The sequence below is a fragment of the Hemiscyllium ocellatum genome, chromosome 34 (genome assembly GCF_020745735.1).
Source record: "Hemiscyllium ocellatum isolate sHemOce1 chromosome 34, sHemOce1.pat.X.cur, whole genome shotgun sequence".
In the NCBI taxonomy this organism is placed as follows: Eukaryota; Metazoa; Chordata; class Chondrichthyes; order Orectolobiformes; family Hemiscylliidae; genus Hemiscyllium; species Hemiscyllium ocellatum.
In genome coordinates, this window is record NC_083434.1 from 332609 (window position 1) to 357211 (window position 24603).

The 24603-nt window shown below is 41.3% G+C and overlaps 1 protein-coding gene across 3 annotated transcripts in view; it reads right to left on the bottom strand.

Annotated features, from left to right (window-relative positions):
• Window positions 1-1482: 1482 nt before the first annotated feature.
• The window catches only part of LOC132832213 (tRNA selenocysteine 1-associated protein 1-like), a 62605-nt gene continuing 39484 nt past the window's right edge, over window positions 1483-24603 (bottom strand). For 2 of the 3 annotated variants that reach the window (XM_060850006.1, XM_060850004.1), the window contains exons 7-9: window positions 21929-22115; window positions 21763-21814; window positions 1483-1713 (exon numbers count right to left, since the gene is read on the bottom strand). In XM_060850006.1, the coding sequence (XP_060705989.1) occupies window positions 1577-1713; window positions 21763-21814; window positions 21929-22115 (376 nt within the window). In that variant the 3' untranslated portion in view covers window positions 1483-1576. Of the gene's footprint in view, window positions 1714-20598; window positions 20713-21762; window positions 21815-21928; window positions 22116-24603 lie in introns of those variants that run through there. The other variant, XM_060850007.1, reaches the window with a different exon arrangement.

Consider the following 24603-nt stretch of genomic DNA (forward strand, 5'->3'; position numbering starts at 1 on the left):
TAGAACCTTACCATCCCAAATGAAATCCCCACCTACAATATCTTTCTCTCGTGTATACAGATGAAAAGTAGTCATTTAATACCAGACCCACATCTGCAGGCTCCCCACTCAGGTTGCCCCTTTAGTCTCTAATGGGTCTCACTCTTTGTTGGTAATCCTTTTGTTCTTAAAATGTACTTTTGAAATGCCTTGGAGTTTTTGATCCTATCTGCCAAAGATATTTCACAGTCTTGTTAAAGTACAGACCAGGTTGCTATACCTTAATAATTCTGGTTTAAAAGTAACAAAAAACTCAAAAAGGTATAGGTAAATGATATTGGGGAAGCAGTGGTTAGCACTGCTGCCTCAGTGTCAGAGACCTGGGTCCAATTCCCACCTCAGGCAACTGTCTGTGCAAACTCCACACATTCTCCCAGTAACTGTGTGGGTTTCCTCCGGGTGCTCCTGTTTCCTCCCACAGTCCAAAAAAGTGCAGGTTAGGTGAATTGGAAATGCTCAATTGCCCATAGCGTTAGGTGAAAGGGTAACTGTAGGGGAAAGGTCTGGGTGGGTTGTTCTTCGGCCCAACAAGTCCACACTGACCCTTCGAAGTGCCTCGAATCAAATTGCTCATCATTTGCCAGTGGTTATAAAACTCCAAACCCTTGAACTCCTCCAAAAAAAGTGTTATGGAGATGTATTATGGCCAAAGGGGAAGACTAGAAAGTGTACAGGACCTACTCAGAAGATTTGTGCTATAGTGACTATGCTCCTTTTGTTCTGAGGCTTTAACTGGAGATTTCTCACTTCGTCTGTTTCTTTACTTCAATTTCTGTAATCATCCTTCAAGCTTAAGAAGTTGGTTTTACTGCCAAGTGTAGAGCGCTATGGCTTCTCTCTAACTTGTTCAGTGTTCTGAAGCGTCACTATATTCAAAACATAACATTTTTCTCTCCATAGACACTGCCAGAGCTCCTGTGATTTTCCAGCAATTTCAGATTGCCAGCATCTGCAGTTCTTTTGTTGTGGTTTTCTTAAAAAAAAAACCCTACACAGCTAGGCCACTCAGTTGTTGGCAGAAGATTTGGTCATCAAAAACTGGTTCTTGGTACAAACAAAAATCTCCATACACACAAAATTTCTAAGCAGCAGCTGCTTGACAACTAACTTCCACTGCTGCTTGAAAAAGTAAGCTATGCTGGCAATGATGGTCAGTTTACTTGGTTTGAAACATGCAACAGTCCTCCAGCGATTTTGGTGTTTTTAAAGAAAAAACTTTTAACTAGTTCACAAATTAAAAAAATGAAAAAAACCATAGCCTTTACAATTATAAAGGACTATTGTGTGGGGTATGGAACCATTCTCTATAGACAGATGTTAGCAAAAAAAGGCAAAATTTTGCTATGTTCAAACTGGAATGACTTTTTTAAAAAAACAGGAAGTAAATACATGTACATTGGAAATAGATTCAGTAGGGCATGTCAAGATTTAAAAAAACAAAATTACATTTTACTGCAGTTTATTTTCAATATACTTTGTAAGACACAAGGTCAATCTGCTCAACATACAGAAATTGAAATAGCATTTCTCAATTACGTCATACTGCAGTGGGAATCTCTGATGTGATTGTATCCAGGGGTTGCCAGTGACAATTCATTAAAGAGTCATATAGTTCTTCACTTTGTTCCATGAATTGTTTGTTAACTTCATCAATATCCAACTTGGGATCTGGATCTTAAGAGGGAAAAAAAAGGGATTGTCATTTCAGTTTTTTTTTGCATAACTGAATTTTCATACCACAAATTCACAGCCTTGCACTGAAGATTCTAAAGTCAACTCATGTTCTGCAATGAAACAGACTACTCCCAAAAGGTTTAGTGTAAATCATTTCAGCTAATGTATGAACTTCTATTTGTTTTGTCTAAACAATAATTGGGATGTCAGTTTCTCTGCCAATTTGAATGGTTGGTACTCCAACACTTTCTGGTTACGAGAACCTTTCATGGCAGGACAATAGCATCTCTTGCCACTTGTTGCCCATCCTCAATAGCACCTGAATGGTGGCAGCCAGCTATCAACCTTGAACTATTGTAGTGCAGGCAAGTTCCAGGGTTTTGATCAAATAACAGTAAAGGTACAGAGACTTCGTTCTAAATCAGGGTAGCATGGGGTTTGGCGAACTTTAGGTGGTGTCCCCAAGAACCTACCCTCATTCCATGTGGTGGAAGAAATTCTACTATTTAAAAAGAGAGAGTACTATTTAAAAAGCCTTAGTAACTTACGACAAATCATCTTGTAGATATAGTCATGCTGATGCATTTTTTTTGGGGTGGGTAGAGACACAGAGACACAGAGACACACACTAAAATCAGTTTTAGTTTTAAATTGCTTCAGTAGTCAACATGGCTGGGCCAGTTGTGCTTCTACTCAATTGTAATCTCCCACCAACAGCAAGTTGGTGAATTCAGTGATAGTAATGCCATTGGCAAAAAAAGGATAGGTTTCTCTCACAGCCTAGCTGTGCTACAATAATGACAAGGGTTAATGACACAGGATGGGTAATCAACAAGCCCAAAGATGACAGAATAGTTAATAAATTGCAGCTGGTACACTGGATTAAAAAGACTTGGCAAAAAAAGTCTTGAATTAAACAACTAGCTTCAGTAATAGTGACCATAGAGAAAAAAAAAACTAAAGTTTGTTGTTGTGTAAACTCATCTGTTTCACTAATGGCCTTAGGCAAAAACAAAATCCGCCTGGCATCCATTCTTCGTTTGGCTTACATATGACTTCAGACAAATAGCAATATGGTTGAGCCTCAAACACCCTACCAAACCAATAAGGTTGTATTACCACAAAATTTAAAAGTGAAACAACTTTCAGTCCACCCAACATCAATTTAGGCACACAACATCACATTCACTATGCCTTCGTGCATCTAGTGGTTCATTGTACCCAAACAATTATCATTCCCTGTCGTCATTTTGCAAGCACTACCTTCATTTTATACCCCGCATCCATCAAGTTAAACTTTTTCTCTCTCCATCAGGAGGGTGAAAATGAGAAGCAGCAGAGGACGACTCTGGGAGAAATTATCTCAGTTGTGGGAACTGAGCAGGGATAACAGACAGCACTGGTGCTCAACAGGAAGAGCATCCAGGAGGACAGTAGTGAGAAGATATGGAGGAAGACCTCGGAAGATTTCTTCCTACTAGCAGGATGCAAAAAAGGCAAGATCTAGTGGGAATGGCCATTTTGGAGAGGGGCAATGAGTTTGAGGCACTGCTTTTGAAGTCAAAGTGCAGGCTTTAAGTGTCTGGCTTCACTGAGGAAGGACAGCAGAGTTATGCCACAGGTGAGGTTTTTTTTTAAAAAAATCCAACAGTTACTAGAGGTTGTAGTAATGGCAAATCCTGAGTGGTGTACGGACAGATGTGGGAGATCAGGGAGAAGTCAAGTGTCCCGACAATATCTGTAGGAAATGTGGGAGTGTCCAGCTTTGTTCACACCTTATGGATCAGTTGGGACTCACCTGAGAAGCATAAAAAAGGAACTAAAGATCCATTGAAATGATACAGCACAGAAGGAAGCAATTCATCCCAAACTTGTTCACACTAACCCAAAGACACAGAGAACCTCAAAATTCAATCTTACTTTATATTGCAGTTAATAGCACAAGGTGCTGATCCAGGTACTTATTGAAAGTATTTATGGTCTCTGCTTCAACTCAGGCAGTAAATTGCATACAGTCATCACTAAAAATGCAGTTCCTCAAGTCCCCTTTAAATCCTCCGCTACTTAGCTGGAATCCGACTTTTGGTTTTTGAACTGTCAAGGGAAACAGGTTCTTGTCTATTTAGAGATATGCACACCTCAAATCACGTCACCCCTCATCCTTCTGTTTCAAGGAAAACAACCTTGATCTCTCCTCAAAAGCTGCAATTCTCCAGTCTTGGCAACATTCCAGTAAATCTTCTCTCCATAGCAATTATGTCCTTCCTATAATATGGTGAACAAAACTGCACACAAAATTCCAGTTGTAGCCTCACCAGTGTCTTATGTAGTTTCATCATTATGCCTACTTTTGTATTCTGCACCTTTGCCACAGGAGTATTCAAATCCCCCTTTATAGCTTTGTTTACCTATACCACTACTTATGCACTTGCATAAGTAGACTCTCACTTCTTGCACTAGTGAGGTCAGAAATCAGGTAATATAGTTGACTGCAAGACTAAACATTAAGTGTAGGAGAGAGATTCAGATGTCTGGATCATTGTGATCAAGTCACGTTACAGGGAGGTTTGTTAATACCACTTAAACCAGTGTGGTGGTGGTGGGGAAAGAGAAGAAGAATCCAAAGCAGTCAGTCAATCAGCATTTGAAGGTTAAGTCAAACAATTCTAATACCCACTAAGAACAGGCAGGGTCAGGTCAGTTTCCTGCCCACAACACTCTCTCTTCACTATGGATGTGCAATTCTTCTACACATCCATATCCCTCAAGGATGGCTTCCAGACTCTCCACTTCTTCCTGTGGAATCGTCCCATCCAGTCCCCCTCCACCAATAACCTCCACCTTGTTGAACTGGTCCTCACCCTCAACTTTTCCTTTAAATTTCTCCCATTTCCTCCAAATCAGGGGGTGTCCAATGGTACCCAGAAGGACTCAGCTGTGATATAGCCGACCAGTCTTCAGTACCTACACAGACACTGTACCCCAACTCTTGTGCCATTATATAACCGTAACTGGGGCAGCTCAGACTTCGCCCACAACTTCCATCCAGTCCTCGAATTCACTTGGTCAATCTCAGACACTTCCCTCCCCTTTCTCAACCATTTCACTGGTGAGCATCCCACATGCCCACCTATTTTGAACAATGCACCTCTGTCATCCAGACAACCTTCCGCTGTACCACCTACATTCCCTGTTCCAGCACTCTAAACCAAGGAGGGCAGAATGCCCCCTTGTCCTCAACTTCCATACCACCCTGGTCTCCACATCTAACATCATCCTCAATACACTAACTCCAAAACAGTTCCCTCCAGCAGTCCTTGGTTCACACTAAATTCCCAGGTACCTTCCCCTACAAAAAGCAAAACCTGCCAGTACACCATCCCCCTTACCACCATCCAGGGCCCAAATAGTCCTTCCAGGTGAGACAGCAGTTTACACTCTTCTAAGCTAGTTTACTACATCAGGGAGACCAAGTGTAACTTTAGGGGACAGCTCACCAAGCATTGCAGCTGGGTCCACAGGGGCAACTGGACCCCCTGGTCAATGCCCATTTCAATTCCCCCAACCACCCTTTCCGACATGACCATCCTTGGCGTCCTCTATTGCCAAAACAAACCTCAGTGCCTATTGCAAGAACACCACCTTATCTTCCACCTGGGCACCCTCAGCCCAGAGTGCTCAGATTTCAAATAACCTCCCTCCCCATCCTTAGATGCCATTCCCAACCCCTAACCAGGTTGTACCCTTTACTGGTCTTCACTCATTCCCACTTGATCACCCTGCTCCCACCTCTTTATCTGCAGCTCCCCCACACCCACCCTAGTCCTGAAGGGTTACACCTGAAATGTCAGCTTCTGCACCTATTGATGCTGCCTGGCTTGCTATGTTCTTTCAGTCCTGCCAGGTCAATGAAGATAGCTAGACTGGTGGTCTTGAGTGTATTTATTTTAATGCAAGGTGTAAATGGGTAAGGCAAATGAGCTGAATGCTTGGATCAGTACATGGAACTGATATTTTAGATTACAGGAACCTGGTTGAAAAAGGCAAGGCTTGCAATATATCAGGCATGGAGGAATGTAAAATGGATGGGAGAGTTGTGTCAGTGATTAAGGATAATGTCACAGCTGCACCAAGATGATATCATGGATGACACATTCAGGAATAAGGTCCACACATTATGATAGTGTTACAGTAACAGGCTTCTGAATGGGCCGTAGGAACAGATATGTCGGCAGATCACAGAAAGCTGTAAAGAACGTTTGTTCTCCTGCATGCTCCTAACTACCCCAGAATGACTGGGACTCCTAGTATCAAGAGTGTGGTGCTGGAAAAGCACAGAAGGTCAAGCAGCATCGACAGTTTGGGCATAAGCCCTTCATCCAGAATGCAACATGAGGACTGTGGGGCTGAGAATAATGGGAGGGGGAAGGTAGATTAATATGGGGGAAGGCGATAGATAGTCAGTGCTGAGTTAGAGGTTTAGGACTGTGATAAGGTAAAGGGGGCCCCAACCAAGGTTTTGTGTGTGTGTGTGTGTGTGTGTGGCGTGGGTGGTAAAATGAGGCATTCTTTCTCCAGACTTTGGGTGGTCAGGGTTTGGTGATAAGGTGGCCCAGGATCTGCATGTCCTTGGAGGAGTGGGAGGAGGAATTGAAGTGTTCAGTCATTGGGCAGTTGGGATGGTTGGTGTAGGTTAGATGTTCTCTGAAACAGTCTGCAAGTTGCCATACTATCCCCTCAATATAGAAGCCACCACAGTGGAATTTTTTTATTTCAACAGTGGGAAGAGCAAGTATATCGATTGGTGGCTGAACAGGAGAGTCACAGATTAAAAAAAAAGTGTACATCGTGACTAGGCAGAGTGCATGCTGAGCATGAGCGAACACAGGACTGCTAAGTAATATATTTGGACGGTTAGATACTCAAAACACCACTTAGGTAGTGTCTCATACCTATCCTCTTCTACCCAAATTAAAAAACAATTCTGAGCTGGATTGGCAAGGAATTTTAAAAATTCCCCCCCACCACCCTTAGTCTCTTTGGGAATTTTAGACCAGTGAGAATGGTGGTTAGGGCAGTTGAATGGTCCTCCTGCAGAATGTTGGAGGTAAGTGTCATTACTGGAGTCCCTGCTGACTGCATCTGCAGGAGGTGCACCAACTCCAGCTCAAAGACCACTTTGGGGAATTGGAGCAGGATGAACTTCAGATCATTTGGGAGGCTCAGGAGGTTATTGAGAGGAGATACAGGGAAGTAGTCACACCTCAGGTAAAAGGCAGCAGAGATGGGTTACAGTCAGTGCAGGCAACCCTTGAGGCCATTCCCCACAACAAGTACATGGTTTTGGATACGGTTAGGGGGAAATGACTTACCAAGGGTGAGCCATGGGTTACAGGTCTCTGGCACAGACTCTTCCAGGGAAGAGGGAGTGTTGAAAAGAGGTGTAAAAACAATGAGCAGACCATTAATCACTGGGGATACCATAATTCAAGGGACAGATAGGAGGTCCTGCGGTAATGAGACACTCATGGTTGGTATTGCCTCCCAGGTGTCGAGGTTCACAACATCTCGGATTGTCTTTTCCAGATCTTTGAGGGGGAGGGGGTGCAGCCCCAAGTTGTAGCCCACATATTTAGTTAGAGCCTAGGTAAGAAAAAGGGATGGGGATTTAAGGCTGAAGTTCAGGCAGCTAGGATGGAAGCTTAGTGCTAGAACAAATAGTTGTCATCTCTCTGGTTTGTCACCTGTGCTACATGCTAGCTCAGCGAGGAGATGAACACATAGCTAGAGAAATGGTGCAAGGAGGGTGGGTTTCAGACACCTCGATAATAGGAGCTCATTCTGGGGTTGGTAGGACCTCGACAACAGGCTGGTTTACACCTGAACGAAGAGTACCTGGGAGGGGGGGGATTTGCTAATGCTCTTCCTGAGTTTGAACTAATTCAGCAGGGGGATGGGAACCTAAAATTGTAGTTTCCATGTCCAGGAGGTTAAGTGGAGGGGTCAGAAATAAGGTTAAGGTTACAGGAGTTCACTAGAAAGTGGTTTGAAGTGCATCTACTTCAACGTCAGGAGCATCCGGAATAAGGTGGGTGAACTTGGGTCGGTACCTGGGACTTTGATGTGGTGGCCATTTCAGCAACATGGCTAGAGCTGGGACAGTGATGGTTGTTGCAGGTTCGGAGATTCAGCAAGAACAGGGAAGATGGTAAAAGAGGAAGAGGTGTGGCATTGTTAGTCAAAGCACAGTATTATGGTGGCAGAAAGGATATCTGAGGACTTCTCCACTATAGATAGTGGAGGTTAGAAACAGGCATTATTATCTAACCTAGGTTAGAAACAGGATGTCACCCTGTTGGGAGTTTTCTATAAGCCTCCAAATAGTTGGAGATGTAAAAGAAAGGATAGCAACGATGATTCTGGATGAGAGAGAGTGTAATAGGATAGATGCCTTTAACTTTCCAAATATTGATTAGTTTTCCCAAAGTTTGAATACTTTAGATAGGTCAATTTTTGTCCAATGTGTGCAGAATTGTTTCCTTACACAGGATGTAGACAGGGCAACAAGAGGGGAAGCCACATGGGATTTGGTACTGGATAACGAACCTAGCCAGATGTTACATTTGGAGATAGGTGTGCACTTTGAAGATAGTGGCCACAATTTGGAGATGTTGACTTTAGCAATGGAAAGGAATAGGCATATACTGCAAGGCAGGAGATTGCCTTCCCCCAGCACTATGATGACGCAATTAGGTAAGATTTAGGATGGGGAAAGAAACTGCAGGGGAATCAGTACAATTGACGTGTGCAGCTCAGTCAAGGAACAGCTACTGCATGTCCTTGAGAGTATGTACCTGTCAGGCAGGGAGGGAGGAAGTGGTCAAGTGAGCCTTTGTTTACTAAATAAGTTGTCACGACTAAGAAGGAGCCTTATTTGGATGAGACTTGAAGGCTCAGTTAGGATGCTTGAGAGTTACAAGTTAGCCAGGAACAGCCTAAAGAGAGCTAGGAGGGGACATGAGAAGTCATTGGAAAAATCAGATCAAGAAAAATTCTACAGCTTTCTATCAGTAATTAAAAAAAAAATGGCTCTAATTATTCGAGGGCAGTAGTAAGAAGTTGTGTGGGCAGTCAGGAGATAGGGAAAGTGTGAAAATGAATTTTTTGAGAGTATTCACACTGGAAAAAAAAGACAATGTTGTCGAGGAGCACGAGATACAGGCTACCAGAGTAGACAGTATTGAGGTTCACAAGGTGGCAGTGTTAACAATTCTGAAAGTGTGAAAATAGATATGTCCCCAAGGCCAGATGGATTGACATTAAAGACTCTCTGGGAAGCTAGGGAGGAGATTTCAGAGCCTTTGGCTTTGATCTTTATGTTGTCACTGTCTACAGTAATAATGCCAGAAGACTGGAGGATAGCAAATTTTGTCCCCTTATTCAAGGAGGGAAGTAGAGACAACCCTGGTAATTACAGGCCAATAAGCCTTACTTTGGTTGTGGGTAAAGTGTTGGAAAAGGTTGTAAGAGATGGATTTAATCATCTAGGAGAGGAATAAATTGATTAGGGCATAGTAAACATGGTTGTGAAAGGCAGGTTGTGCCGTACAAACCTAATGGAGTTCTTGGAGAGGGTGACCAAACAGGTGAATGAGGATAAAACACAGTCGGTGTATAAGGTTTTCAGTAAGGCGTTTGATAAGGTTCCCCACAGTTGTAGAAAATACACAGAGGCACGAGATTGAGCGGTTTGGAGAGATCTGTTCTGCAGCCACTGCTGTTGTCCAGGTCCATATAAAAATGGCAAAATGAGTGGAAGGATGGGTTAGTAAGACTGCAGAGGACAAGGTTGGTGGAGTTGTGGAATGTGCTGAAGGATTACAGAGAGACATAGATAAGCTGCAGAGTTGGGCTGAAAGGTGGTAAATTGAGATTAATGCAGAAAAGGGAGGGGATTCACCTTGGGAGCAGCAACAGGAGTGTAGAGTACTGGATTAATGGTACGATAGTTAGTAGTGTAGATGCGCAGAGAGACCCTGGCGTCAATGAACATAGATCCCTGAAAGTTGCCACCCAGGTTGATAGGGTTGTTAAGGAGGCACACTGTGCGTTTGGTTTTATTGGTAGCGTGAGAGAGCACTCTGGCGTGGCTGCATTTGGAGCACTGCATACAGTTCTGGTCACTGCATTATTAGAAAGATGTGGAAGCTTTGGAAAGGGTTCACAGATTTACTAGGATGTTGCCTGGTATGGAGGGAAGGTTTTACAAGGAAAGGCAGAGGGATTGGAAGCTGTTTTCATTAGAGAGAAAAAAGTTGAGAGGTGACTTAATTGAGAAAGGTAAGAATCAATGGGTGAGATAGGGTGGTCAGTGAGCCTTTTGCCTCAGATGGTGATGGCCAGCACAAGGGGACATAGCTTTAAACTGAGGGGTGGTTGCGACAGGACAGATATCAGAGGTAGCTTCTTAGATAGTAGGGCGTGGAATGCACTGCCTGCACCAGTAGAGACTCGCAAAGGTTAAGGGCATTAAAATGGTCACTGGATAAGTATATGGATAAAGATGGAATAGAGTAGGATAGATAGGCTTCAGATTGGTTCCACAAGTTGGCACACTGTTGAGGGGCAAAGGGCCTATACTGCTCCATGTTCTAGTAGATGATATTTGGAGGCACAAGTAAATTTCTTGAAGAAACCTTGGATCTTTTGGGGCTTTGGACAAGGGGAAGGGTGGGGGTAGAAAACAAGTGGGTGCAGGTTTTGGCTTGGCAATGGAAGGTACCGTGAGTGAGGAGTGGACCTGACAAGGGAGTCAGAGGGAATAGTCTCCAAAACACTGATAGGGGTGGGGAGGGAAATATTATTCCTCATGGTGGTATCTGTTTGTAGGTGATGGAGGATGGGGAAATGTATATAGAGGTTAGTGGGGGTGGAGGGTGAGAACCTGGGGTGTGGTCTTTGTTCTCTGAAACGATCCCTCCCAATGCAATATATCTGGGACAACTGCACCAGCCAACCCCACCGTCCAATGGTTGAACATTTCAACTTCCTAAGGACATGCAGGTCCTGAGCCTCCTCCATCACCAAACCCTAACCATCTGATGCCTGGAGGAAGAATGCCTCATCTTCTGCCTTGGGACCCTGCAACCACACATTATTAAATGTGGATTTCATCTCAGTTACCTCATTTCCCTGCTTCCCACCTTATCCCAGTCCTAAGCCTCCAAAGCAACACTGCCTTGTTGACCCCATCGTTGTTCCCATCTATCCACTCCATCACCTTCATCTACTATTGCATTCTCAGCTACCTTCCCCGCCTCCCCAAATTTATCTCTCAGCCCCCAGCCCACAAGCCTCATTCTGGATGAAGGGCTTGTGCCCTAAATGACGATTCTCCTGTTCCTCAGCTGCTGCCTGACCTGCTGTGCTTTTCCAGCATCACACTCTCGACTCTGATCTCAGTCCTCACTTACTCCCTTTGTGCCCAGGGCTCAGATGGGGAAAGAACTTCAGAGATACTTTTGATAAATATGTAGACAGTCCGACCAGGGGAAGGGGGCATATAAACCTGGTATTGGAGAATGAGCCTGGTTAGGCTAAACAAAGTTTCAGTGAGGTAGCATTTTGGGAACTGTTATCATAATTCCCAAGTTTTAAATGGTTGTTATGGGTAAAGACTGGCCCTCAGGTTAAAGTGCTAAATTGGAGGAAGCCAATTATAGTATTAGGCAGGAACTTATGGTTGGTAGTTTGACAGTAAATCTGCAGGACATGTAGGGCTTAGAGTTCAGGACCAGCATGTGCCTGTGAACAGTGAAGGATGAAGGTTGCAAGATTCAAGAACCCTGAACAGAAACTGAACGTTCAGTTAAAGAGAAAATGTCAGATTTAGGAAACAAATCAAATAAAGGCCTTAAGGGACGTAAAAGGAAGCAGGAAGAGGTTTAAAAAGGAAGGAATTTGGAGGGTTTAAAAAAGAGGGGGCCTTGAAATAACTTTGGCAAGTAGAATTAAGGAGAATCCCATGGCATTTTAATATACGCATATAGGTGCGGGACAGTAACTAGAGAAAGGATAGGTCCGTTTGCACAAAGCCAGAGGGAGTCGAGGCCCTTAAACAAGTATTCAAAAAAGGAGGACATGGGTGAGGGCAAGATTAAGAAGGGAATGCCAATATTAAAAGGTGTGTTGTAGGTCTTGAAAAAACATCCATGTCAATAAGCCTCCATGACCTGATGTGATCTATTCCAGTATCCTGTCATTGGATAGAGATTGCTGGAACCTTGATAAAGATCTTTGTATCCTCTAGTCACAGGCAAGGTCCCAGAGAACTTGAGAGCAGTCAATATTGTTCCTTTAAAAATGGCAACATTAATAATCCAGGAAGTTTTAAGCCAGTGAGCCTTACTGGAGCGATGTGGAAATTGGAGGAGTTTCATAGGAAAGGATTTACTTGCTATTGGGAAAAGAATAGACTTATTAGGGATAGTCAGCATGGCTCTTGAGAGTTCTTGTCTCAAATTTGATTGAGCTTTGAGGAAGAGATAAATGCTTAGGGTAAGGCAGTAGATATTCCTTGCATGGACTTCACTAAAGCACTAACAAAGTCCCTCAGAATAGACTAAGCAATATGGTATCCATGGTGACTTAGCAAATTGGTATAAACTTTAATCAAAAGGAGACAGAGGGTAGTTGTGAAGGGGTGTTTTTCAGACTGAAGATCTGTGCCCAGTTGTGTTCTGCAAGGTCCAGTGGTCAGACCGTTGATTTATATACATACACAGTTGTGCGCTGGTCTGATTAGTAAGTTTGCAGATGACAAATTCATGGAGTTGTAGATAGTGATAAAGATAGTTAAAGAATGTAGCAGGATATAGAACTGGAAAACTAGGCAGAGAAACAACTAGGGTTTAATCGGAGCATGTGGTGCAATGCATTTTGGAAGGTCAAATGCGAGAAAGAAGCCTACTGGATGTCTGGGCAGATTGGTGTACAGAGAGATCTTTCAGTGTTATAGATTTGCACCCTAAATGGCAACCTGAGTGGATAAGATGCTAAAAGGCAGCATCCAACCAATGAAGGCAAGTGTACTGTATCCAATTGTAAAAATCAGCCAGCCAGTCACGTTGCAGATGTATCAAAACCTGTAAGCCACATTTGGCATATCATGTGCCATTCTGATCACCACACCGGGATGGATGTTAAAAGGTGCTAGAGAGGATGCAGAACAGATTGACAAGGATGTTCCCTGGATTGGAAGATAGTAGCTGAAGACAAACCTTGGACTGTTTTCACTACAGCAAAGGCTAAAGGGCGAGTTGATAGACGTATGTAAAACTTGAGAGAGTGACAATATGTACTCCCCCTGCATCCCCCACCACGGACGGACAGACGAACGAAAGAAAGAATAAGGAGTACCAAAAACAATGAGGAAGCATTATAGTAGTTTATATGGATACCAGCAATATAGATTCTAAATTTGTGAAGGAAGTAAAACAAAGATACATAGAGAGTTTGATTCATACAGGAAGGCATCACACAAAAAAAAAAATTAGCATTGTCCCACAGGTGGATATGCACAAATTATTTCCCAAATGGTACATAAAAAGCCAAGACCAGACTTGTAGTGATGGCATTTGCACAACTGAATGACCAGAAAGAGCTTGGACAAACGTCAATAAGAGTGGGCAGGGTTCTGGATATCTTTAAAATGCACTAAAGTGGATAATTTCCAGGACCTGATCAGGTGTACCCTAGAATTCTCTGGGAAGCGATTGCCTGGCCTCTATCAATGATAGAAACACCTGAGCAAGTCAGAGGCAAGTGCCAGAAGACTGGATGTTGGCTAACATGGTACCACTATTTAAAGAAAAGGTGGTAAGGACAAGCCAGGGAACTATGGACTGGTGAGCTAGATGCCAGTGGTGGGCAAGTTGGAGGGAATCCTGAGGGACAGGATTTCCATGTATTTGGAAAAGGTAAGGATTGATTAGGGATAGTCAGCATGACTCATGCAGAGGGAAATCATGTCAAAAAAACTCAGTTGGTAAGACAAGTAACAAAGAGGATTGATGAGGGCAGAGCAGTGGACATGATTTATGAGGACTTGATTAAGTGTTTGATAAGGTTTCCCTGAGGAAATTGGTTAGCAAGGTTGGATCTCATGGAATAAAGTGAGATCTAGCCATTTGGATTCAGAACTTGCTCAAAAAGGATAGAAGACAGAAGTCGTGGTGGGGGTGGCTTTTCATCTGGAGGCCTGAAATCAGTGGTGTACCACAAGGAATGGTGCTGGATCCGCTACTATTAGTCATTTATATAATGACCTGGCTATGAGCATAAGAGATAAAGCTGGTAAGCTTGCAGATGACAGTAAAATTGGAGGTGCATATGGACGGCGAAGGTGGTTATCTCCGTGTACAATGGAATCTTGATCAGAAAGGCCTTTGAGCGGAGGAGTGGGCAGATGGAGTTTAATTCAGGTAAAAGCAGAATCAGCAGGACTTACACACTTAAATGTTAAGATCCTCGTGAGTGTTGCTGAACAAAAGATGTTGCAGTGCAGGTTCATAGTTCCTTGAATGTAGACTTGCAGGTTGATAGCATACGAAACTCCTCCTTCACTATCCTTTCCATTCTGGTCAGAGTATTGATTACAGAAGTTGGGAGGTCAGGTTACAGTTGTGAAGTTAGGCCACTGTTGGAATATTGTGTGCAATTCTGGTGCCCTGCCAGAAGGATGTTGAAAGGGTTCAGAAAAGGTTTACAAGGATGTTGCCAGGGTTGGAGCTATAGGGAGAGGCTGATTAGGCTAGGGCTGTTTTCCCTGGAGCATTGGAGACTGAGGGGTTACCTTAGAAGTCTACAAAAATCATAAAGGGGCACGGATAGGATAAATAGACAAGTATTCTTTCAGGAGTGGAGGAGCTGAGGACTAGAGAGCATAAGTTTAGGGCATGAGGGAAAGATATTAAAAAATAAAAAAAAAAGGACCTAAGGGGCAATTTCTTCCTCAGAGGGTGGTGAACATATGGAATGAGCTACCAGAGGTGGTGTTAGATGCTGGTACAATTGCACTATTTAAAAAGACATCTGGATGGGTACATGAATAGGAAGGGTTTAGAAGGATATGGGCCAAGTGCTGGCAAATGGGACTAGATTAGGATATCTGGTTGGCATGGACAAGTTTGACCAAAAGGGCTTGTTTCAATGCTGAACATCAGAGCCTATGACGCAATAACTGGAAGACAGACAGTTTGACGTTGTTCCTCTTGCCCTTGAGCAAGGATGTCTAAGTCGGACATTTGCAAGGGACATAAAAAAGGGCCTTTTTAAAAATCTTGAGTCTTTGGCAGCTTTTAAGCAGAGACATTATGGAGTTAACCTAATGTAATCAGTGGGCTAAATGATGCCTCCAGATCACTTCCACCTCAAGTTGCTAAAGGAAAAATGTGGTGGAGATTGCCTTAATTGTCAAAATTTCTAAGTAACAATAGGTGCCAGAGAATTGGTAGATGGACCATTATATGCAGGTAAGCATAAGGATAAACTAGCCTGTAGTCCTTAAGTGAGGAAGGAGAGAAAATAATAACCAGGATTTTAAAAACAAATTTTGAATTTAAACTTTTTTTTGAAAAGCCTCAATTTGCATGAAAAAGTGTTTATTTCAGAAAATTATGTACAAAAGATAAAGTTGATGAACTGAGTCAGGTAGGTAACTAGAGAGCATTCAACAAGGTTACATTCCATCTTACCTCCTCGGATGCTGCCTGACCTGCTGTGCATTTCCAGCACCACTCCAATCTCCAGCATCTACAGTCCTCACTTTTGCCCTGTTCACTATACTTCTCTACAACCCTTGTCCTTCACCACTTTGGTATCAAACTTGGATACCTTACACTTGGCATCCCAATCAAAACCAATTTTAAATCATTGTGTAAATGGTCAAGGCCCAAGCAGTGATCCTAGCAGAATACTATTAATTGGAGAGTCAGGCTTACCAGCGTAGGTGGTCTTTTGGCTCTTCATGTCCACGCTGGTTATTGAACCTATGTAAAAGTCACAACTGTAGCCCTGAGGATTTATTTTAGAATAGTTAGGAAGACCAAAAGGGTGTGTTTTTGAGCTGTATGATTATAGCAACCTCAATAACTTAAGGGCACTTGTTTACTTGAGAATTTTCAGAAATCACAAAGTAGAGAATCAAAAACTCCTGATCCCAGAAAGCAAGTTTTTCAATTCTCCACCTGTACTTAATTTCTGGAATCAGGTGTATGTATGAACAAACGAACAAAAGCAAACACCTATAACTCAGGAGGAATTTGTGTTGCTTTGGAGCAGAGCAGTTCTGTGAAATACTTGACTGCAGATGCATATATACTTCAGTACTCCTGAGAAAGGGAAAGTATATAGTGTAACTACATTACCTTAAAAAAGGAAGGAGTGAGGGTTAATCCAAGACTGGACATTTGGGATAAAACTCTGAAGAGGACTTGGAAGGGAAGTTTAAACTCAATTGAGAAATCACCTAAATGGGGCACCATGACACCAATTTTGAAATTTCAAATACATATTGCATGGAGAAGAACACATATGCATTCACTGTAAGCAGCCATTACATTTTCAGAGAATCACAGAATCCTTATGGTGTGGAAACAGGCCTTTTGGCCCAACAAGTCCACACAAATCTTCTGAAGAGTAACCCACCCAGACCTATTTCCCTACATTTACTAATGCACCTGACCTACACATCCCTGAACACTATGGACAATTTAGCATGACCAATTCAGCTGATCTGCACATCTTTAGATTGTGGAAGAAAACCAGAGCACCTCGAGAAATCCAGATGACACAGGGAGAATGCACATATAGACACAGTCACCGTGAGGGTGGAATTGAACCCAGGTCCCTGGAGCGGAGAGGTAGCAGCACTGAACACAGACACCATGTTACCCCCTATTTTATTGCATTCCAGAAAAAAAGGGACAGAATGCAAGATAACACAATGCTCAGTCACTATAAGATTACATCTCTCCATTTAGTCCAAAGTAGTACAAGGGTATACTTTCCCCAGAAAATATGATTTAAAGCAATCTCAACAATAACTGAAATAGAGCACGTAGAGGTGCTGATACTGGACTAAGGTGGACAAGGTCAAAAAGTAGCATGACATCAGGTTCACCCCTGATGAAGGGGCAGTGCTCTGAAAGCATGTGATTTCAAATAAACCTGTTCACTATAATCTAGTATCAGGTTACTTATGACTTTTAAAATTTTAAAAGAGTTGGATTGTACATTTGCTTTCACTTAAAATGAAAAGTCAATATCCAAAATCAGCACAGCAAAATAATAAGGAATGGCTTATTTCTGTATGTACATTGCATTCCATTTCCATTAGCTACGCTACGGATTCTCGATATCAAACTTGAAGTTTGACCATGTAATAGTTGGGGCACTGACAGATTGATTTGTCTTTAAAGATCTTGACTCACTTAGATCTACATGTGGATTCTGTGAAACCAGCAGATTTCAGTTCCTTTTGTGAATTTTGCTTGAATTGAAGGAAAGACAGTGTGCCCCTTTCAACAGATTTTCATCTTCAATGATTTACAGGATACCAGTATTTCTTCAATTTTCTTCACTTCACAAACAACTCTAAACAATTCTATGCAGAGGAATCACTATATTAACCATGTTTTGCCCCCTCAATCTGTGAGAATGAGCTCACCCTTAATTATGAATAGATATGTCTTTCAGCCCAGGATAAAAATCAAATGAATCTTCAAATTGGATCAAGTTTAAAAACCTCATGGGATGTGGTCGTCACTGGTTGAATTAGCATTTATTACCCATCACCTTTGAGAAAATATTGTGGTAACCTGACTTCTTGAAAGTCTGGAATTTATTTGGTGTAAATACAATTGCAACATTGTTATGGAGGGAGTTCCAGCATTTTGACAGTAACAGTTTAAGGTGGTGGTGCCACTGTTTAAGAAAGGTGGTAGGGACAAGCCAGGGAACTATAGACCAGTGAGCCTGACATTGGTGGCGGGCAAGTTGTTGTAGGGTGGAACGGCAAGGACCGATTAGGGATAGTCAACATGGCTGTGCGCTTGGGAAATCATGTCTCAAACTTGATTGAATTCTTTGAAGTAACAAAGAGGATTGGTGAGGGAAGAGTGTAGATGTGATCCAATGGACTTCAGCAAGGCGCTTGACAAAGTTCCCCATGGGAGACTAGTTAGCAACTTTAGATCCCATGGAATATGGGGAGAACTATCCATTTTGATATAGAACTGGCTCAAAAAGGTATAAGACAGGGGGTGGTGGTGGTGGAGGGTTGTTTTTCAGACTGGAGGCCTGTGACTGGTGGAGTGCCACAAGGATCAGTGCTGGTTCTGTTACTTTTTGTCATTTACATAAATGATTTGGATATGAGCATAAGAGGTACAGTTAGTAAGTTTGCAGATGACACCAAAATTGGAGGTGTAGTGGACAGCAAAGAGGGTTACCTCAGATTACAACAGGATCTTAATCAAATGGGTCAATGGGCTGAGAAGTGGCAGGTGGAGTTTAACTCAGACAAATGAGAGGTACTGCATTTTGGGAAAGCAAATCTTAGCAGGATTTATACATTTAAAATGGTAAGGTCCGAGGGAGTGTGGCTGAACAAAGAGACCTTGGAGTGCAGGTTCATAGCTCCTTGAAAGTGGAGTTGCAGGTAGATAGGATAGTGAAGGTGGTGTTTGGTATGCTTTCCTTTATTGGTCAGAGTACAGGAGTTGGGATGTCATGTTGCAACTGGACAGGACATTGGTTAGGCCACTGTTGGAATATTGCATGCAATTCTGGTCTCCTTCCTATCGGAAAGAGACTGTGAAACTTGAAAGGTTTCAGAAGAGATTTACAAGGATGTTGCGAGGGTTGGAGGATTTGACCTATTGGGAGAGGCTGAACAGGCTGGGGCTGTTTTCCCTGGAGATGAGGAGGTTGAGGAGTGATCTTATAGAGGTTTACAAAATCATAAAAGGGCACATAAGATAAATAGACAAAGTCTATTTCCTGGGGTCGGAGAATCCAGAACTTGAAGGCATAGGTTTAAGGAGTGAGGGGAAACTTTTTCACAGAGTGGTAAGTATATGGAATGAGCTGCTAGAGGAAGTGGTGGAGGCTGGTACAACTGCGACCTTTAAGAAAGCATTTCGATGGGTATATGAATAGGAAGGGTTCGGAGGGATATGGGCCGGGTGCTGGCAGGTAGGACTAGATTGGGTTGGGATATCTTGTTGGCATGGATGGATTGGACCGAAGGGTCCGTTTCCATGCTGTACATCTCTAGGACTATAAACAGCAATATATGTCAAAGTCAGGCTGTGTGGGACTTGGAGGAGAATCTGCTTCCTCTCATCCTTCTAGATAGCAGTGGTTCTTAGAATTCCTACAGTGTGTAAACAGACCCTTCAGCCCAACAAGTCCACACCAACAATCCAGAGTCTCCCATCCAAACCCATTAAAATCAGGGATAAAATGTAGAGTAGAGTAATGAACCTAATCTATAAATCCCTGAACACTATGGGCAATTTAGTATGGCCAATTCACCTAACCTGCAGAGTTTTGGATTGTGGGAGGAAACTCTTGCAAACATGGGGAAAATGTGTGTGGAGTTTGTACACACAGTCACCAGAGGCTGGAATCAAACCTGGGTCCCTGGCGCTGTGAGACAGCAATGGTAACCACTGAGCCACCATGGTTGCGGTTTGGAAAGTGCCAACTAAGGACCCTTGGTGAATTTCTGCAGTACTGTTATGAAGATGTCAAGGCACTGTACCTTAGAGTTGAAAAGCTAGCAAGGACTGCCTGACAGCAGTGTTCTGAACAACGATGTAACACTTGGTTTAAACCAATAGTACAGTTGTGTTGATATGGAACACAAAGACAAATTCAAATTATACTCCAAGATACCAGAATCCAATCAAATTTGAATTTAGTATTTTGAGAATTTTAAAACCAAATGAAATGATCCGATGTTCTGGAGTATAAAACCAGACATTTTGAACACGTGGAGAGCATGGCCAATCCATCAACAAGTACAGCTCTCAGAAAAAAGGGAATGTCTAAGAAGTTTGCACAGAACATCAAAAAGACGAGAGTAAACTCTATAGCTGACGAATTTTGCAAGTTGAATTTTTTTGTAAATCTTAAAAGTTGGGACATTTAAAAAAAAAACTAGAATTGTAGAGTGGGAAGTAAAACATAGGATGAAGAGAAACGAGTTGTAAATAGTTGGTTTTAAAATTCTCTGTTGGACTCAAAAAAGAGATTTAAGTTTTACTTTGAATATTAACCTCTGGAATGGTTTGTTGCCTCTAATTTTAGTAGATTAGAGCACGAGGTGAAACTTTTTGTGTGGCTGATTTAAATTAGAGGGGTTTCTCTCATGTCATGACAGCACACACTAGTGTAACTGACTGGTGCTGACACGGAGTGGTTTTGGTGCCACATAAATAAACTCCTTTATCCTAGATGGTGTCAAGTATTGTTAAAGCTGCAGTCAATTATACTCCTTTGACTTTGTGGGCAGGTTTTATTTGAAACTGCAAGCTTTCAAAGCCCACCCTCCTTCCTCAGATAGTCTCTCACAAACTGCCTGAAGGAAGGAGCAGATGCTCAGTTTCAAGTAAACCTGTTGGACTCCTGACACTGGGTTATATAGGTATTTGACTTTGTCCACCCACTAACACTGGCATTGCCACATCATTCCACCTGCCCATACTACTCTTTAAAATTCATATGCTTATCAAGGATCTACCTACCTCTAACAAAAATACTATTTCAACTTGAGGAAGAGAGGTTCGAAGATTCTCAGAACTCAAAAAAGACCCCTAGTTTAGATTCACCTAGAAGAAATATCCTTTCCACAATTTAGGATGCCAGACCAACAGCATGGGAATGGTTGCAGAGCCACATGGAACTGGACCAGGTAGGGATAGATTTCCTTCCCTAAAAAAGTACATTGGGGAAGCAGATCATTACATAGTCACTTTAGATTTGATGAAATTCAAATTCTAATTGAGCACCAGTCTATCATTTAGAACATTAATCTGGATTATTAAGTATTACACCACCTCCCCTTATATGCCGGTCAAGATGCTTCACAATTAATAGGTCTCAAATCAACTTACTACTCATCCTCCTAAACTCCAGTCAAAGTCTGACCCATACACATATTATTCCACTTCTGCCTCATTAATATCCAGTATAATGGAAGCAGGATCTTTTGAAGATGAATTTTTCCCTTTGCAAAAGCATTTAGTTTTCCCAATTTCCTGCACAGTATCCTTTTGTGATTCACAAAAACACTCCAGCTACTTTGCAATCCCATACCAGTTACATAGTATGCACAGTTAGGTTTTTCCTGCCAAAGCAAACCATTTTATATTTTACCACTTAATACTCCATTTGAAGAGATTTTTACCCACTCACCTATTCCTTTGCTGCTTCCATTTAGTCTTCCTCAAAAAATGACTAGGAAAGTAAGTTTGTATCTTCAGCATTGGATGCATTTGGTATCATTACAATTTTTATAATGAACTTAGGTGAATGGCAAACTGCAGAACTCCCGTAGCATCTGTTATGTACCACCAATTACATCTAGCCAATTAAAAAAGGTGACTCATTCATGGCTAACAGGAAAATTAGCTTACTTTCTTCATGTTCTTTAAACATGTTGGGAATGTCTTATGATTATTTATACTCCACCTTTCATGCCTGCTAATTATGGCATTAGCAGTCATAATCAAAAAGTACAACAACATTCACCACTTATATCCACATCATGACATATTTACTCAAATCACATACTAGGATTCACCTTGGAAATAGTGTTTGTTTTTTAAAAGAAAAAAATGTTATTACATGAGCTATAAATAAATGCAACCTATACCTACATTTAAAGTCAATTGTTATCAATGAGAAATATTTTCAACTTCATGGAGGACCCTGTATGTTCATACAAATAAACAAAATAGTTTTTAAAAAAATCATTTTTACCTTCCACTGGCTCCTCTTCAGTTTCATCAGGAATTATGGAATTCTGCTGAAACTGAAAATCATTTTCCAGTAAAATGAAGTAATATATAATAAATACATATCAAAATTCAAAGAAAGGAGGGAGGGAGAGAAGAGGAGAATGTACAAACTCAGGCACGGACTTTACCTCAGGCAATTGTGTCATTTCTGTGATCAGGGAAGAGGTTACTGGTGGCGTTTCAGTGCTGCTATATTGTGGGTACCCATAGCTGTAGCTGCCATAGGGATCGTAACCCCATTGAGAGTAATATTGCTGATAGTACTGTGTATAGTTGTAAGTGGCAGTTGATTGGTATTCTGGCTTGGTCTTCACACTGAAATTACACATTATATCCAAATGAATTCATCTCCTTCAATTGTAAATCCAGGGAAGTAACAAAAAGGAACATTCACCTCTCAATCATTGATTTTACAGCATATGACCACAAGTTTCCAAAAATTAGGTTAGGATTTCAGTCATGTACTTCAACAAGATAAAGTTAGGAACATTAATCTGGAAAAGAAACACCATTCATGCACCATCATTTGGAACAAACATTCAAATATTGAAATTCAATTTTATTATTCTATTTGTAACTCACCTTTGCCAGTACCAGTACATATTGTGAGCAGTTTCTACAAATTCTGCTTGATCACTACAAAAAGCCATGTTTAACTCTCCAAGTAATGAGACACAGATTCACTAGTTAAATAGGAAAAAAAACTGATCAGCTGTAAAGCCTTATCTTTGATTAAGTCTTGATCAATTTACTGACAGCCATTTTTATCAATTACACCTGTGAATTATTTCTAATTTGGGAATTGTAATAAACTAATCAAAATAGCCAGAACTATTTAAAAGGACTATTTACACAATTCCAAATTTAATGAAGATCCCTGGATATTAAGAGGTTATCAAAATCAGGATAAAATATTTTGCAAACATTTTTCTCAAGAATACAAACTTTATTGCATCAAAAAATGTATTTAAGTTTTTAGGCATCAAATTATTGTGCTGTTGTGGTCCTTTTTCCTCCAATGAAAGGTTACGTACATCAATTTATAAATTCAAGAAAACCAATTTCTATGAAACTATTCATACAATATGATTTCGATGAGGGAATTGAATGAAATATTTCCAATTTTGACAGAAAAATAAGTGGAACGTGAGAAGGATGTGACGAAGCTTCAAGGCAATTTAGAAATTTTGATTGAGTGGGAAAATACATGGCAGACGGAGTATTGTATAAAGAAGTGCAAAGTTGTCCAGTACAGTAGAAAAAATAGAATGGCAGTGTATTATTATTATTCAAATAGTGATAGATTGAGAAATATTAATGCACAATGGGATCTGGGCATTTTTGTACACAAATTACTGAAAGTAAGCATCCATGTGCTGCAAAGTTAATAATGCTAATGTTATTTTGGCCTTTATTGCAAGAAGATTTGAGTACAAGAGAAGGAAAGTTTACTGCAACTCTAGATGGCATGGTGAGGACTATATCTATAGTTTTGGTCTCCTTACCTAAGAAAGGATATACTTAATACAGAACGAGGGCAGGCAAAGTTCACAAGACTAATTCCTGGGATGGCGGAATTATAGTATGAGAGATTGGATTGACTAGTGTCAAAAGAGTCACTGGATGCAAAACATTAATTTTCTTTCCCTTCACAGATGCTCTAAATATCTCCAGTTTTTCCAGTAATTTGTTTTTGTTTCAGATTTCCAGCATCTGAAGTTCTTTGCTTTACCTGGGTTATCTAGGCCTGAATTCATGAGTTTCAAAGAATGATGGGGGAATCTCACTGAAATACATAAAATTTTGGAAGGTCTGAAATGGTTGCTTATAGGGATTATGTTTTCCCTGTCTAGAACAAGGGGCCATGGTGTCAGAATACAGCATTAGCCATACTGAACAAAAGTTTCTTCACTCGGTGGATGGTGAATCTTTGGAAATCTCTTTAGATATCTGGCCGCTATTCTATCTCAATGTCATATTCGTACTCTCTCCCTATACCCCTTTATAAAGGAAGGAAGGATTACTTTCATGCCACTAATGTTTAACTTAATTTTTAAACGTATATTGGGGTCAACATTAAGATGGTGATATTTGCTTTTTAATTAGTAACTCATTAAATCTTTATTGAAAAGAAACATTGATTTGGACTTTGGGCTGGTAAAGATGCCAGTCAGTATTTATCATCATTATTCCACCAAAACTGACAATGATTCTGAACTTGATCTTCACTGTTTAAAAAGCTAATTTGAAAATAAACTAAATTAAATACTTTTTGCATCCAGGTTCGTGTGAATACTTCTATTTGATTGGTTGCCTACCAATCTGTTGCCGTCACAGCTGCAGCACCTCAAACATTTGATGTCAGATTTAAACTAAATTAGGGAATAGGGAAATCCCTGCCTCAGCCTGTGAGATATTTGCAGACTTCGTTCTTCGAGATCAGTAGCAACCATCCTTACTTTGTTGTTAAATGCTAAATCCTGGTTGTTATATCGATTGCAGAGTAGCTAGAATTATGAAGTGGAAAGTTTTTAAAACTATAATACTTTATTCTCCAAACACTTAAATGGGTTTGTAAAATCTATCTAGTTCAGCTACAAAATTGCTCATCTTTCATTGCAAATTGGTATTAAGTGATTTATTCCTTTAAGAAGAAAATTCTTGCTGAAATGAAATTTCTTATCTGTCTGATTTGGATACGCGTAGAAAGTGAGGACTGCAGGTGTTGGAGGTCCGAGTTGAGAGTGTGGTGCTGGAAAAGCACTGCAGGTCAGACAGCATCCGAGCAGCAGAAGAATCCATG